This window comes from Trachinotus anak, unplaced genomic scaffold, assembly GCF_046630095.1.
Source record: "Trachinotus anak isolate AG129_WGS33_773 ecotype Australia unplaced genomic scaffold, CSIRO_AGI_Tana_v1 ptg000028l, whole genome shotgun sequence".
NCBI lineage: Eukaryota > Metazoa > Chordata > Actinopteri > Carangiformes > Carangidae > Trachinotus > Trachinotus anak.
Genome location: NW_027273879.1, coordinates 16,823,521 through 16,839,097, shown reverse-complemented (window position 1 = coordinate 16,839,097; position 15,577 = coordinate 16,823,521). Strand labels below are relative to the sequence as shown.

The 15,577-nt window shown below is 40.0% G+C and overlaps 1 protein-coding gene across 7 annotated transcripts in view; it reads right to left on the bottom strand.

Annotated features, from left to right (window-relative positions):
• Positions 1 to 15,577, bottom strand: part of vav2 (vav 2 guanine nucleotide exchange factor) — a 205,247-nt gene that overhangs the window by 8,383 nt on the left and 181,287 nt on the right. For 2 of the 7 annotated variants that reach the window (XM_071467065.1, XM_071467069.1), the window contains exons 9-21: positions 15,338 to 15,437; positions 13,612 to 13,707; positions 8,120 to 8,188; positions 7,823 to 7,909; positions 6,697 to 6,785; positions 6,469 to 6,601; positions 6,082 to 6,096; positions 5,638 to 5,747; positions 5,279 to 5,380; positions 4,030 to 4,118; positions 2,960 to 2,973; positions 2,777 to 2,795; positions 1,846 to 1,973 (exon numbers count right to left, since the gene is read on the bottom strand). In XM_071467065.1, the coding sequence (XP_071323166.1) occupies positions 1,846 to 1,973; positions 2,777 to 2,795; positions 2,960 to 2,973; positions 4,030 to 4,118; positions 5,279 to 5,380; positions 5,638 to 5,747; positions 6,082 to 6,096; positions 6,469 to 6,601; positions 6,697 to 6,785; positions 7,823 to 7,909; positions 8,120 to 8,188; positions 13,612 to 13,707; positions 15,338 to 15,437 (1,051 nt within the window). The remainder of the gene's footprint in view (positions 1 to 1,845; positions 1,974 to 2,776; positions 2,796 to 2,959; positions 2,974 to 4,029; positions 4,119 to 5,278; positions 5,381 to 5,637; positions 5,748 to 6,081; positions 6,097 to 6,468; positions 6,602 to 6,696; positions 6,786 to 7,822; positions 7,910 to 8,119; positions 8,189 to 13,611; positions 13,708 to 15,337; positions 15,438 to 15,577) is intronic. The other 5 variants (XM_071467068.1, XM_071467071.1, XM_071467066.1 and 2 more) reach the window with 4 other exon arrangements.

Here is a 15,577-nt window from a genome sequence, read left to right as displayed (position 1 = left end):
AAGCAAATGCTTCAGTGTGGTTACAATAAAAAAAAAAATGCAGTAGAGAAAATTAATTCATCACATGTACAAATACAAGAAGAACCAAAACAGAAATAAACCAATATAGACATTGCAAAATAACACAGTTAAAATGCTAGTTTATAAATAAGTGATTTACAGCACAGTTTTATATAGAGAATAAGAACATTTGCAACACTGGCACCTACTAGTGGTAATACCAAAAAACAGAGGTAACACACTGCACCAGTTTTTATCTGAACTGAACATTTGCCAGTTAACAAAAATAAGATAAAAAAAAAATATGAAAAGCCCTATAATTTTATATGGCTTTAACTGAATACACATTCCAAACATCATACATCCCATTACATTGGGTGTTGCACCTACAACAAATTGAGGACATCTATCAAGTTACGCTGAACGATGAACTGATAACTTTACAGAAACACCATCACTGCCCTGCTACCTAAGGCAATCGATTTCAAGCTCATCACACTCTTTGATGTTGTATGGAGAGATGAAACTGCCATGCTGTAGAGGTATAATTTAACAGCTGAGTTTCAGTTAATGGCAGTGATTCAGCAAGAGTGCCATAAGTACCCAGAGAAGAGTCAGGGCCCCAGCTCTTGTTATCCAGCCTTTTTCACTGTAGCGGATCCTTCAGGTTTGCAGGTACAGTGCTTTTATGTTCAACTAATACAGGCTAACTAATACTGTCGCATGAGATACAAAGAAGTCCTCACCTTGCTCTGAGAGATCAGAGGAATAATTGTGCCTGCTAATGTCTGAATCAGAGAAAGGAAGAGAAAAATCTCTACACACATCAGTGTGTGACAGGTGTGTTGTAAGGCAGCACACCTTGAATTATAACATATGTAATTCGATTTCAGAATCAGAAGAATCACAGGCTTATTGCTCAAATCTGCTGACACGTAAAAAGGAATTAGACTCCAGTTCTACAGGAAGATGACTCTGTCCCATTATTTGGTAAAAATCTCTTTAAGTTTTCAGCATGTGGTATGAACTGAAGTAACGGCCCTGCTTCAAATTTCGGTGGTTAATGGGTAAATTATCACTTTTGTAACTCTAAGCCAAACATTTCCTTCAGTTCTTGGTGCATAAAGGTTTCACATCTTCCTCATGATCCAGAAAATAAGCTCTACCATGCGAAACAACATTGCAAACGCATCACAAGGTACAAGTTGTTGTACATGATGTCAACTTAGTGTTGTTTGGAGATGGTGTTTTATTTATAGTGCAGTCATTATGTGGACACTTCTGTTCTGGCTCTGCTGGATTAAGGGAATAGTTCGACATTTTGTGCCGACAGTGAGATAAGAAGCTCGATACCAGTCTCATGTCTGAATGCTAAATATAAGATGTAGCCAGTTAGCTTAGCTTAGCATAAAGCCTGGAAAGAGGGAGAAATAGCTAGCTGGGCTCATCACCTCTAAAGCTCAGTAATTAACACGATACCTCCTGTATTTAATCCCCACAAAAACCACATTGTAAAAGTAACAATTTGTAGTTTTATGTGAGGTTAGGTGCCAGACTATTTCACTTCAGCAAGGATTAACTACATGACATGTTAATTACTGAGCTTTAGAAGTGCTGGTTGGCTGATTTTGTTACCTTTGGACTGAGCCAGGCAACAGTTGTCTGTAGCTCTTTTTTATGCACATCCCACTGAGTAAACAGAGCTAAAAGTCCTGCCATGTTCACCCTGCATAAATGTGAACACGTGCTGAGGTACAGAGCCAACATCAACTGTCTAAATAATGATATTCCTAATTTTCATGTCCATATGGCCTCAGATAAAAGTGACTGGGTGCTGCAGCTCACCTCCCACCACGCGGTGTCCGGATCTCCCTTCAGCAGCTCAATAAAATCTCCTGTTTGAAAACAGAGAGGCGTCTTCCCTGGAGGTGCTGGTGTGCCGTGGTAGTTCCTCACTGCCACCATCTTGGGACCTGGACACACAATCAAGGATTCACAATGCGTATTAATAGAGATATAAGTGGGAGGAACTGTTAGGTTGATGGCAAGTTTCAAAGAATTACTTTTCTGCTCTAGTTCTTGGCAGCAAGACATTACAGAACTTCATTAACAAGAACCGTGTGATCTGCTGTCACCATGTTGAACTTGGGGCAAAGAGGCAAAGATCTGATATTATGTCTAAGTTTCTCTGGACAGACTGGTGCTGACTGTAGATTGGATTCCCCTCTTTGGTAACTTTATGACTTTGCCCGATAAAACCTGACTGCTTTTAAAGTCATAACTGCATAAAAACTCTCTGAGTGATGCAGTGGTCTCAGATACACACAACATAACCATAACATCCTGTGTTCAACTCTGCTCCAGGATCTTTATCAAATGATATCCCTTTCTCTGTCTACTGTGAAAGATATCATAGAGCAAATGTGCCAGAAAGAAACCAAGAGAAACAATTGTAATCTTAAACTGCATCTCGTTCTCTCCAGACTGATCACTGTGCAGATTGATTATTTGAAGACACAGTCGACCAATCTGATATCCTGCTTATGTCAAAATGTCACACACACACACACATATATATATACTTGCATTGTCACCCACTCTATATGGCTGATAATGTTGTTGTTGTTCATATGCAGGGGCTCTATCCACTAGATGGCAGTAGAGACCTGTGCTGATCACTAACAGCCTATAACAAACTTGTCACATGGCAACTGACAGTCTATCCACCTTCACCTGAGTCCTCTCAGTCATGTAAGATGACAGGAAGTGCTCTTACCTGATGACATTCCAGGTTCCTATAAAAAAGAAACAAATACAAGATCATCAGTGCAGTTACCAAACAAAAAATCTTTCTTGTATCCATTAATGACAAAGACTAAATCTCTGTCAGGGAGACAGTGATTGAGAGGATGATAATAATGATGATATTAGTATGTTGACTAATGAAGGATCTACTCACCAAGTCGTGGGGATCTGAAACAAAAAAACAAAAGATATGGGCACCGTTAGAAAGGATTCACAATTCACACCAGAATCCGTTACTATTTTTGATTAGGGATGAGCTAAAAGCAACAGTTGATAATACAGTTTCTTATGAAGTATGTCAGAGCTTCACGTGGAGGGCTCTTCTTAATCTACTATGCCAAACATGAAGACAGTTTCACCTGTTTGACTGTATTTTGGTTTCACCCCATGTGTAAAATGTGATTCATTAGATGTAAAGGAGTAACAGGTAAAGTTGAAATCTTCCTCCCTGGTCATGTTATGCCAATAGGTATAAGGCTTTTAAACAATTAAGAGGTCTTAATTGTTTTAAAGCCTTATACCTATTGGCATAACATAGTTAGGCTTTCACTTTGAGCCAAACTCAGCTGTACTGGCTCCAGCATGTGAAAACTATGCTTTTCGAAATGACTGCCGAGTAAATCTGGTTCCCAATGTGGACGCTGGGACCACCTCAAAGGTGGCGAGATAAATCTGAGAGGTTGAAGATGATGAAGAGGACAGGAAAGAAGAAATGAAGAAAATATTTTATGCTGCACAAAATTTACTTTATTTACTTTCAGGCATTTCTACTTATTCCTTGTGAATATATGGATCATTATAGCTCCCCCCTGCTTCAGTCATAACACTAAATGTTGTGATCATGATGGGTCACAAGTAGAAAATGCTTAATTTTAGATGAACGAGCCAAAATGGTTCGGGACATCGAAATGACTGTCAGTTAAGTGTTGTTGTGGTCTCTTTGGTACCAAACCCAGCGACACAATGAAATAGTCCCACCAATCCAGAGGAAACCTTTCAAACCTATTCTCCCCTTTTTCCTGCTGGGTGAAATATCTTACAAGCAGGACAGTTTTCAGTGACGGCAGAGTTATATTTTAATGAAATTAAAACTCTTATTATTAATTTGGTCAAAACAAAACAAAACAAAAAAAGTACAAAGTACCACAACCTCTCAATGTCATACACATCGCAACATCCATGAACAAATCTGATAGTCTACTAGAAGACAAAGGGAACACCTACTGATTTTACAGATGGTGATGACTTCCAGACACTCTTTGTGTGCTCCAGTTCCACAGCGAGAGCAGTAGTAGCCCTGATAGAAGATGCCCCTATGGGATACACATATGCACACACACGCACACACACACACACAGACACACACCAGTAATGTAAACAGGAAGTGTCTCAGACACAAATTAACTTCTTGTAAGTACAACCCACAGGGGGACCTGCTGCTACTTAGTATAATTCAGAGATTGTGGTTATATAACCTGCATCATTTCCATTCTGTGATCATTTAAAATCATAGAATCAACTTGCTCCATTTAAGACCATGTACTCCAGAACTGTATTTGTAACACTGTATGCGTTGCACTCTGCCATGTTGAATAGTAAGTGCCATAAATCACAATGGGATCCACTTTGGCTGCAGCAGTAATTAGCATCTAGCAGGGAGTGAGAACGCCGGTCGCTGCCTCCATTGGCTCAGTGAATTTAGGTCAGCCAAGCCATGAAATTTGTGGGTCAATACACAGTGTGTGAGTTTAGCCGGCTGACTGTAATAGAGGTGAAAGTGGTGGTTCAGTGACACGAGTTATCCCTGCTGCAGTCAGGCTCCCACATGGGAGGAGGTGTGTTCAGGGACACAGTGTGCAGTGTTGGGAAGGGGGATGTTTAAAAATATCAACCATCAGCCTCAGTCACGCTTACTTACTGGAATATTTTGCAAAGATTGCTTTAACACTGATGAGGGGGCTGATGTTAGCTAAAAACACACTCCCTCTGTTTCTTTGTCGCTCACCAAATGTGACTGAAGATGTGGCTCTTCAGTTCAGCACTTACAATCTCCACTCAAGACCTACTTACTCACTTGTTTTGGCGCTTTCAACTGTATCCCAAGGCCATCAGTTTGAAGTGCTACAGTTCTATGACAACTTTGATACAACTGAAAGCTCCAGAATAAGAGGACCTTTAGTGGAACATGTTTTTCTTTTGTCAGCTAGTTAAAATTAGCTCCACCACAACCATCATTAACAACAATACTGTTGTAATACAACATAGTCAGTGTGATGATAAGGTAACACTTTGAGTGGCCACTGGCACCGAAGAATACAAGCTCTGCTATTTACTATTTACTACTGAATACTGCTAGATCCTTGATAGTACTTGGGAAGTCTGAATGAGGATACATTCATTATTCATCTGTTTTTCATTTAAGGATGTTAATGTGCTGTTACACACATCAGCACCAGAGTTTCAGGGCCGTTACCTCAAAAGCATCTTGCAGGCTCGACAGTTGGTGTTCTTATCAAATGTGTGCATCTGGAAGTTATGCTGATTGGCCGTGGCTCTCTCTGGCTTAATGTTGGACCTGGATGAAAGGATTACAAGAGTGCAAGATTCTCACTTCATTTGCCATGATGTGGTTTGAGTTTTCTGGTGCTGAATTAACTGAAATAAGCAAAAACAGACATTCCCTTTCACATCTGGTTATTTTATGTAAAGACAGTTTCTCAGTTGAATTTCCAGGAAAGTTACTGTACCACAATTGATATTTCACATTCTTACAATATACCATGACACAGAATTGTACTTGTATCGCCAACCCCACAATGCAATTATACTCACATGGCCATTTCAAACTGCTCCATCCACTTCCTCTTTGTCTCCTCAGTTTTACAAAAGAACTGGAAGCCCTGCTTCCCTTGCAGGTGGATCAGGTAGAAGCCGTAAGACCACTGGGGAGAGAAGGTGAATGAAGAACAGATGGCAGGGAAAGACGTGTGGATGGCAATGGCAGACAGAAATAGGCAAAGAAGCTTGTGATATCATCATTTTCAAATGTGCAAAATAGTACATATGTAGTATGCACGTATACATGATCACATTGAAATTTAGAAGTAAAAGATGCTCTGCATGCTTTAGTGATGCATTTGACCAAAAGCTGGAGAGCCGGTCAGTCCCACGGCCGGTGGGTGCACGTGCAATCACGGCGTGATATCCAAAAACACAGCTGCCAAAAATAGGCCACTATGAGATGATGAGTTAAATAAAGGGGTCACTTGAGCTTACCATTTTTCCACTCGACTGGTAAGCATGCAAAAAGAAAGACACCAGAGAAAGACCCAGTTACACATGCAAACATGGAGAGACACATGCAGATTCATAATCAAAAGCCATGTTAGACGCAAATGCACTGCGGTACGATTCCATGAATCCTAAATGACCTTCATTGCATTTACATGATCTTTCAAGCATGGGCGAGCACAATGCATATCTGACACTTCAATGCATTACTCATAAGTATCTGAAATTACCATCAACAAGCTCCTTCAGCTCAAGGGCGACATTTGTAATGATTACACAGGTTTTTATTTTACGAGCACCTGGATTAGCGAGGCTGCGTTCAGAAAGATTGTTCTGCTCCGTCTTTTCAAACCGTGTGGAGGATTTTCTTACCTTTTTCATGTCTCTGTTGTTCATGGGGTCGTCCGACATTTTATATGACTGCAGCTCAATAATCTCTTTGAGCTCATAGCTATAGCCTTTCCTCTTGCAGACAATGACCACTTTATCAAACAGGAATATATACCTGAAGACATACACACACATTGATTGATAATTTGGTGGTGAGAATATGGCACTCGCTGATTGATTTTAGTTTCTGTCCCATGAGTTTAGACTCACCGGTCCTGTTTAGTTCGGTTGACGATGGAGCACACCTTCAGCTCTCCATCTATCTTTGGCCTCCCGTACTCCTCCAATTTCACCTGCTGCTTAGGTCACAAAGACACACTGAATGTCAATCCACCGCCTCTTTCACCTCACGAAATTTAATGAGAAACCATAAATAATTCAGCTACATTTGAACTTCAGAGAGAATCCAAATAGATCGGTAATGAACGGTACAACACAGAAACTATTAATCTCTGTTCAGTTTTATTTCCTAATCTGAATTCCAAGTTGTTCAGTCAATCTATACTATAGCGCATGTACACGGCGACAAGTAACCCGTGAGACGTTGCACCTCAGTAGGAAACAACAGCAAAAAAAGAGCTGAGGTTGAATAGTGACAGAAAAAAGAAAATGCTGACAGAAGACAAAGAAAGAAAGAGAGAGAGAGAGAGAGAGAGCGCACAAATCTAACAGTGAGTGAATATCTGCAGTTCCATTACTTCTCTTTTTTGTGCTCTGCAAGACTAAATGATTTATTGGAGAGATTCTTATAAAAGAGCATCACGACAGGTGGTAGCTGGATGATGCAAGCATCCTCAGCAGGGGGAAAGAAAATGTGGACATTTTTAAGAATGGGTGACTGCTCTGTGACGCTCAGTGACTAATCGCTCTGACCAACTTTATATCGCAGCCCGGTGATAACATTAGTGCTGGTGTATTAGTTTTTAGACACAAAAAACTCACTTCTATAAAGATGTCAAATGTTGCCACACAAAGTGCAACAGAGGAGTCGGATAGAATTGGATGATAAATGATGGCAAGTTACGAAACAGTAATATGTAATATAATAAGATATATTAATTTTATTGTATTTAGTGAGATTTCAAAAGTTTCAAAAGTTTCAGATTTCAAAAATTTTACGACAGCATTAAAGCAACAGGTTGACACTTTGGGAGAAGATGAGACACTGATACCAGTCTCACATCTGTCCAGTAAATATGAAGCTACAGCCAGCAGCCATTAGCATTAGCATTAGCATCAAAACATGAGCAGAAGGAAATGGCTAGCCTGGCGTGACGAAATGCCAGGCACAGTCACTTTCTGAAGTTACTGCTCACAATAGTTCAAAAATACTTACAAGATTTTCTATAGAACTCTGGAATTCGCTGATTTTCTTCAGAGTCTCGTTGTCCCTCTTGACTTCGTTGATGTACATGGCCAGGTCCTGGGAGAGCGGGACAAACGTTCGTTCAGCCCCAACACTGAAAATCTTTCTGACAGCTGTCATATCATGGTGCATTCGCTGTACTCTGAGCCACAGTGGCTGTATGAAACAGTTTACACAGGCTTTGGCTTAGAGCACTGCGGCGTTATTATGTAATTTTTTTTTTTCTCCATGAACGCACATACATACAAACACATATGTGACACGGACCTGCATAGCTTCCAGTGCCTCCTTGAGTTGTTGTCTCTCCGGTCGGTCAGTTGAGTGACTTAAAAGTTCCTGTGGGTGGAAGATTATCATTAATATTATTATTTTATTGTTATTTTTGAAGTTATATTTAAAGATAAAATTCCACCTGTGATGTCTCTAACTCACAGAACAGCATAAAATACAATTTAAGAAACATACTGTCTGAACAGACAACATATCTCATTGATATGTGTGAAGGAAACCTTGAATCCTATAGTAATAAGAGGGGTTTGTTGTGAGAGATGTATCGATGCTCTTTAATGTGATTATGGATGTGACACTGATGTGGCGGAGGTTAAGTCGCAGTTGGGCAGAGTCATAAGCAACACACATAAAAACAAAAGACAACAGGAAGCAGCAGATACAGCTAACCAGCCTCCAGGTCTGACTGTACTTTATGGTAACAAGATAATGATAAACGTGGTGTCCTCTGCAAATCATATTGTCCTCCTCGTACCCAGTCAATAACAAACATGTTACATCATTTCGATCTGCGACCGTTTGCCTCCTGTCTCCTTCACAGGCTTATTTATGAAACGCTGTAGAGCCGTGGTGAAATACAGCCGGCTTTGTGAGAAAAAGAGGAAAAAAAGTCTGTTCAAATCTTTTGCAGTTTCACAAAGAAAAGTGGAGTTCTGTCAGTGTTCCAGCTTTCCAGCGCTGTCTAAGAATCACTTGTGACACATGAATAAACTTTAAAAGTCCAGTACACAGCAGTGAGTGGCACCAACTATGTTCATGCAAGGTTTCTTCGATGTCTTTTCCGTTTTGTCTGACATGCAAGCAAACAGAAGGAACCAACTTTTATAATGACGCTAATTCAGTATAAAGGTTTGGACAGTTGCTGAAATTTCCATAAACAGAACATACTTAGACTATACAGGGTATTTGGCAGAGCTGTGCATGAACACTTCATATTTTGAATCTCATATTTTCTAAATCTAAACCTAAGGATGATGCAAATGGCCTCTATTATCACTCAGTCGGAGGTGTTAAAAGGGGCTTGTGACGGCAACAACAGAATGTAAGATATACAATTCCAATTTGCATTTTAAGTCATATTCGTTGGTGAGATATTATGCTAATTGTTTCCTTATTTGGAAAGAACAACAGACTTTTTTTTACTTGCTTCTTTCACTTGGCGAAGCAATTAAAGCACAGATGTGATTTGCGCAATAATAGGGCCTTTGCACTGGAAAACCTAAAAGGAATGCAACTATTATTAATGGTATGTGTTACACATGTGCTTTTCCCGCTATGACAAATCAAAATGCCATCTCTTGCACTTTTACCTGCTTGCAACGAGCTTCACCAGAGGGCCAAGCACTTAGGATACTATCCCTCCTCCCTCTTTCCCCAGCCCCCCACCCCACCTGCCACTGCACAGGCACCCTCAACAATAATTATTATCCCTCACTGGCTTCCCACCAGCAAACCAGCACAACCAGGAGAAAATGTCCTGCTACTGAAGCTGCTGACTCTGCAGATCTTTCCTGAACCGTGTTCTGTTAGAGTAACAATATGCGCAGGACCTACACTCTGATGAAAGATACGATCACGACGTCATAAAAACATTGTAAACGCATCAAATATTCACACGCTGCTAGAGGAGAATTATTTCTGAGATGACTGTGCGGAATTCACTTTCTTTAAAGTGCAGCTACAGAACATAAAACATGAAGAGAGCCAAGTATTCACACCGTGACCATGGCCATGACTGGACACACACAAACACACAAACAGGGCTTGTCAAGCTGACATGCCCCGAGGCCATAGCATATAGCAGTGCCTTAGTGCAAAGCTGTGGGAAGCAGTGAAATGGGGTGCATTTAATCTGATTAGTGCACAGTTGATTTGACTCCAGTGCCTTGCTGAGAGTCCTGCAGGGGTTTGAATCAAACTGGAAGTCGCAGCGCTCTCTGTGTGGACCTACAATCACCTGACGCAAACACTCGCCTCCATCCCCGTCCATTAGGCGCCGCATCATAAACTCATATGCTCATCCATAATTGAGATGCAAAGTCAATTAATCATGGAGGATATTACAGTGGCCAGTTTGTTTTATACCCGAACAGCAGTGGGGGAGGAACATGGGCTGGGATGCGAATGGTTGGACGTTGTGCTTCAGTACATTTGCATATTATTAAAATGGGCACCAGTGCAAGGCTGCAAATTGATGATTACAGCCACCAATAACTTATAATTTCTCACAGTTAAAAAAAAACCCAAAGGGATTCAGTTTATAATGATATGAGATAGGAAAAAGCCGAGAAATCCACATTTTTTAGAAGCTACGTCCTACAAATGTTTGGCATATTTATTTGATAAATGACTCAAAATGACAAACTGACTGATTAATACACTAATCAATACTAGACCTGTTGCAATGATAGTGGAAATAAAAACTTCTTAAATTATTTAAATCGTCTAACATGAAATATACTGCACACCAAATGCAAACTGGCGAAATGTGAAAATGGCATGCAAAAGTCAGGAAATTATTTTACAAAAGGGAGTTTTTTTGTTTTTCTTTTTTAACCTTAAACTTGTAAAATGAGTCTCTTTATTAATTTGCACTGTTTTAACAGTAGCTGCCAAGATGCCAAGGACAGAAACACCAGGGCGAAGACTATTACCTTTGATGAAATTATTTTGAGTTGCTAATATGTAATTTCAGCTTACATATTTGAATCAGAAGGCTGAGGGACAATAATGGAAACAACAAATGAAACGACTTTAAATGTGAACCAAAGCAGCACAAAGGCACACACATGGGCAAATTGTACTATGTTAAATACCAAGTAGCAGTTTGTGTTACCACAGTCTTTTTGAAGTTACAAAGTGTAAGTAACAGTTTCCAGACAGGCTAAATAGTCGGTGTCCAGATTGTTGGTGGACTGCTTACAAAATCAACAAACACTATTTCATGTGGCAAGGTCACCCATCTGGAAAAGTATGACAGCACTGGCCAGAACCCGAAGAACAACTGTCACCAGTCAAAGCTCACTGACAGGAAAAAAAACAGACTCCTCTGAGGATAGTTGTTGAGCACTGGCTGAAGTTACAGCGGACATCAACCCTCAGCTCTGCGAAAAGAGTCTCAACAACATGGGAGTCTCACACTGCAGGAACTGTCCGTGTGTAGATCTAACAACTACAATAACCTTCATATTGGACGGTTTATAAGGTTGTAAGTTCTGCTTAGTTCTTTCAGTGTTTACCTGTGGAAAAAGCTGATTCATGCCTTTAACACACAATGCTTGGTGCCAAGTGTTGAACATGTTGGAGGATCTAGAATATGCACAGCCATATTGTGGGAATCAAAAGGTCAGGTGACTGCTCTCGGTGGTAATTTAAAGGGCAGGTTCACTATTTTTCATGTCTGTCTTAAAACAATAGTCAGGTACCCATATGAAGTTTGAATCAGGTGCTTTAATCATTCCCCCTGTTTATACTTCCTACTGCACTTCCATTGAAAGTGATTGGGGGCAAGATTCACTGTCCTCAGTCAGTGTATTTAAAGGCCCTGGAAACGTATTATCTCCAGTAACTCCTTGTTATGAACTGAGGGAACGACCACACAAGCTTCTGAACAATTGTGGTTCTTGCACACGAGTGATATCTGTGTTTTCTCTGTTCTCCTCACACTAGCTAGGTTTCCATCCAAGTTTTGTGCAAATTTCAAGAAAAACAAGAAGAAACAAGAGAAAATACAAATTAATGATTCCATTATCCAAGTACTAAGAGTTGATTCACCACGACAAACGGCTGATGGTGCGTCCAGTTAGGTCCCAGTAAACCACTGCAGAGGAGGAGGGTGCAACAATTGAAAAACAACAGAAAATGTGATATTTATTATTTTGGGGAAGGTTGCAGTCTCCTTATCGCTCCACACTTCTGATATGTTTGTCTGCTGCTGTTTAGTCTCTTTAAACTTTACTTCAGTGAATGTTCAAGGCACTTGCTTCATGTAAGTTTCGGTTGATTTAACAAGTCTGTTTCCATTACAATTTGTAGCATTTTGGTTTTATCAGTTTCCATTCAGATTTTTGTAATGCACAAATTCAAAATGCCTATGAAAGCAGGTGGGTGGAAACATACAGGTATGAGTGATTTGGAGTTGGAAAAAGGTGATGTCATATATTTCCATGCGGCAATCAGGATTCAGCAGCATTTGAGTGAGAATCTGATGGCAGTCAGTGGGTCGTTGACGGGCCACCGTCGATCAGCTCTGATTAAGCCACACCCACACATTCCTGATGCGGAATCTGATTTTGGGTCATAAGCATTAATTAATGCTTCTTATTTAGGGATGCATATTTAATGTAACAGAGAAAGACTTAAGATTTCAAACAAAGTTTTCATAAGAGGCTTTAGCAGACTGAGTTAGCCAAACCAGGAGGGCTGCTGTATTTTCAGAAGACAATTCCCTCTTTGTGTTACTGTCCCTCCACTGCAACTCAGCAAGGAAGCACAAAAAAGGGATTTTCCTAACAAGGCTGTAACTTTGTAGATTTGGAAGAATGCATTTTTTGCACTTAAGGAGGACTGTGGATTTTCTCCCCCATCCTCTGAAACTGCATTTGGAGAGGGATCTTTTAACAACCACGATGCCCAGCAGGAACGATTACAGCGCGTAAAACCAATTTCAATGTTCATATGGGAACCTGACTGTTTTAAGACAGACTTGAAAAATGATTAGCCAAACCATAAAGACAGTGCACCATGTTTAAACATGATTTGTTGCATATAGCTTTTCATCATCGATTTTCATAGAACACCCCCACACACGTTAGATGATGTTAGTCAAAGCTTCAAGGATACAGAAGGAGGCACTAATATTTGACCAAATGCTCTAAAAAGGCTGTAGATTTACCTGCATTTACCTCAGAAGAAGTGTTGGATTCTGTGAAACCTTGGATGAATCTAGACAATCACCACTTTACCAATAAATCACTACATATGCTCCTCCTGGCTGTGCTTTGCCATCCTAGCAAGCTACACAATTTTAGAGCCACCTTTCAAGGCTACAGGGAGTGAGTGTTTGATATTTAAAACCGGGAACATTTCCATCTGCTTCACTCCTCAAAGAGATGAAGACTTCCCATCTTTGAAACCTGTTTACTCAAGCATTCAAAGATGGACCGAGTGTGATGCTTCTACTCCACATTTGGTTCTATACTTTGAACTATTGGCTGTTTCCTTTACTTTATCTCTGCACCAAAACCCCAAGAATCCAGAAATATCCTTTTTAGGTTCTTGCAAGAATCTGGATCCTATCTGGAGATTTTTTGGTATGACATCTTACAATGCCGGGATCAGAGCCCAGATCTCATCATATATTCATCATAGTTTGAAATATCTGGGCAACTACATCTCCAGATTCTGGGGTATGTTGCGCAGCGTATATCCTCGTTGTATCATAGGTCCAGAAGATATGAGACACCTCCTACCTTCAGTAGTAGGTGATACTTTAGCACCCTCTGCATGGGAACCACCAGAAGATCCTGCAGCTTGAACTTCCCTTCCTGCACTTTCATAGTGCATTCCTGCAGAACAATGACACAAGCAGCGGGCCAGTTATTACACATTACATAATGCGGCATTGTGTATTTCCCTCTAACAAGCATTCAGTCATCGTTTAATAATTCATTGTGTCTTGTTGCATCGCTGCTGCTGCTTCCACGCGTTCACGCGGTTTTCCATCAACAACAACAAGGCCAGTTCATTCTTCCAGGGCACAAAAGCTGTGGTCGTGCCAGCCACTTGTGACACAATTACTCTGTGTGCTGACTGGGAAATTCCTCTGACTAATGTATACATTTCCATAAACTCTGCATTGGCTCTATGAGGAGTTGTGTTTTGTTAGTATAATCCTATAAGGTTCCCTCACAGTAGTTTGTGTAGGAGTTCCTTCATTCAGTTTCTATAACTGTGCAGTAACAAGGAAGGCTTATCCCTCTTTATAAACAAAGGTTTTAGTGTAAAATGACAGTAAGAAGCTGTTTTACCCTGTTACAAAGCTCCTCTATTTTAAGAGAGAGTGTTAACCTCCTGGGCTGTAATCATCTCATCTTTTTGTCATTTCTCTGGCCGTGCTAACTGCTGCCATGCCTTAACCCCACTATTACAGCAGGGGGTTAGCTTTCTATCATAAATTTAGATTCTTGTAAAGAATCCTGATTTAGAGGATTTCAGAGAATAACAGCTGCACACAAAAAGAGAGGGGTCTCACAGCAGAAAGGGATGATAAATCATAAATCTTTAAAATCTTGTAGAGATTTAATGAGGAAAAACAAGATGATACCCAACTAATTCAGCTAGTACACATCAAACCACAAAACATTACGAGTTAAACAGCTCTGAAGGCATATTTGTAAATTACATTATTTAACTTCCTGATTTTATCTCAGTTTTTTGTATGACAACAGAAAATTTGGACCGCATTTATGAATTTGTTCAATGTCATCATTTATTCAACATCATCTTGTAATTTCAGACTCGTTAGTGTGAGATTAGTTGGATTCTCTGGTATTTGATGGTCAATTTGCATAATCTCTCTGGAAGATGGTTGCATCATTTCAGACAGAATCTGCCTTTCTCTTGCTTTTAGACTCATGGACCTGTTGTATAGTTGTATCGCTGAGTGCGCTACTAATTAATCTATAGTTATTTTATTGATTAATGACTTATATTAAATCTTCAAATTGCTCGGTTTGATCACATGAAAAAAATATTACATTTAGTATCAAATATGACGAAGAAAGGCCTAAAATCCTCATATTTGAGAAGCTTGAACCAGCAAACATTTGGTGCTGGAAAACTGAGTGGAAGGATTAATCCACTATCAAAAGACAAATTGACTCATCGTTTCTGCTCTAATTAATAATAATACCATAAGACTATAGCTGAACAGGCCAGTGGCAGGAATATTGTAAATATTATTTTGCTTAGCATCATGTTGGTCATAGCTGAAAAGGTAGCTCAATTATGTGACCTGCAACTTTGTGCACTTTCTTGTGTTGTGGCTACAGATGTTTTTGTCAGATGTGCTGAACCCTACCTGCTCACTTATTCTTGTTCAGTCTGCAACAGAAGTTTCAATATATTTAACATAATGATCATCTGCCTTAAATCTGTGGGTGTCAGCTGCTCGGGCTGAGAGGTGAAGGACATTACCTCTACTTTAATCTTGACATCTTCACGTGTTGCTATTAGCTCATCCAGTGTCTTCTGGGCATTTTCCATGTGACTGCAGTACTGACCATAGATCAACAACCTGGTGAAGGACAGAATTCAACAACTGTTAGTCTGAACACACGATCACAACTTGTCTCGTTCTTTCAATGTAGGGAGGAGTCAATGCAAACAACCAAAACAGTTATAAATGTTTGACCATATGGCTCCTGCTGCCAAACC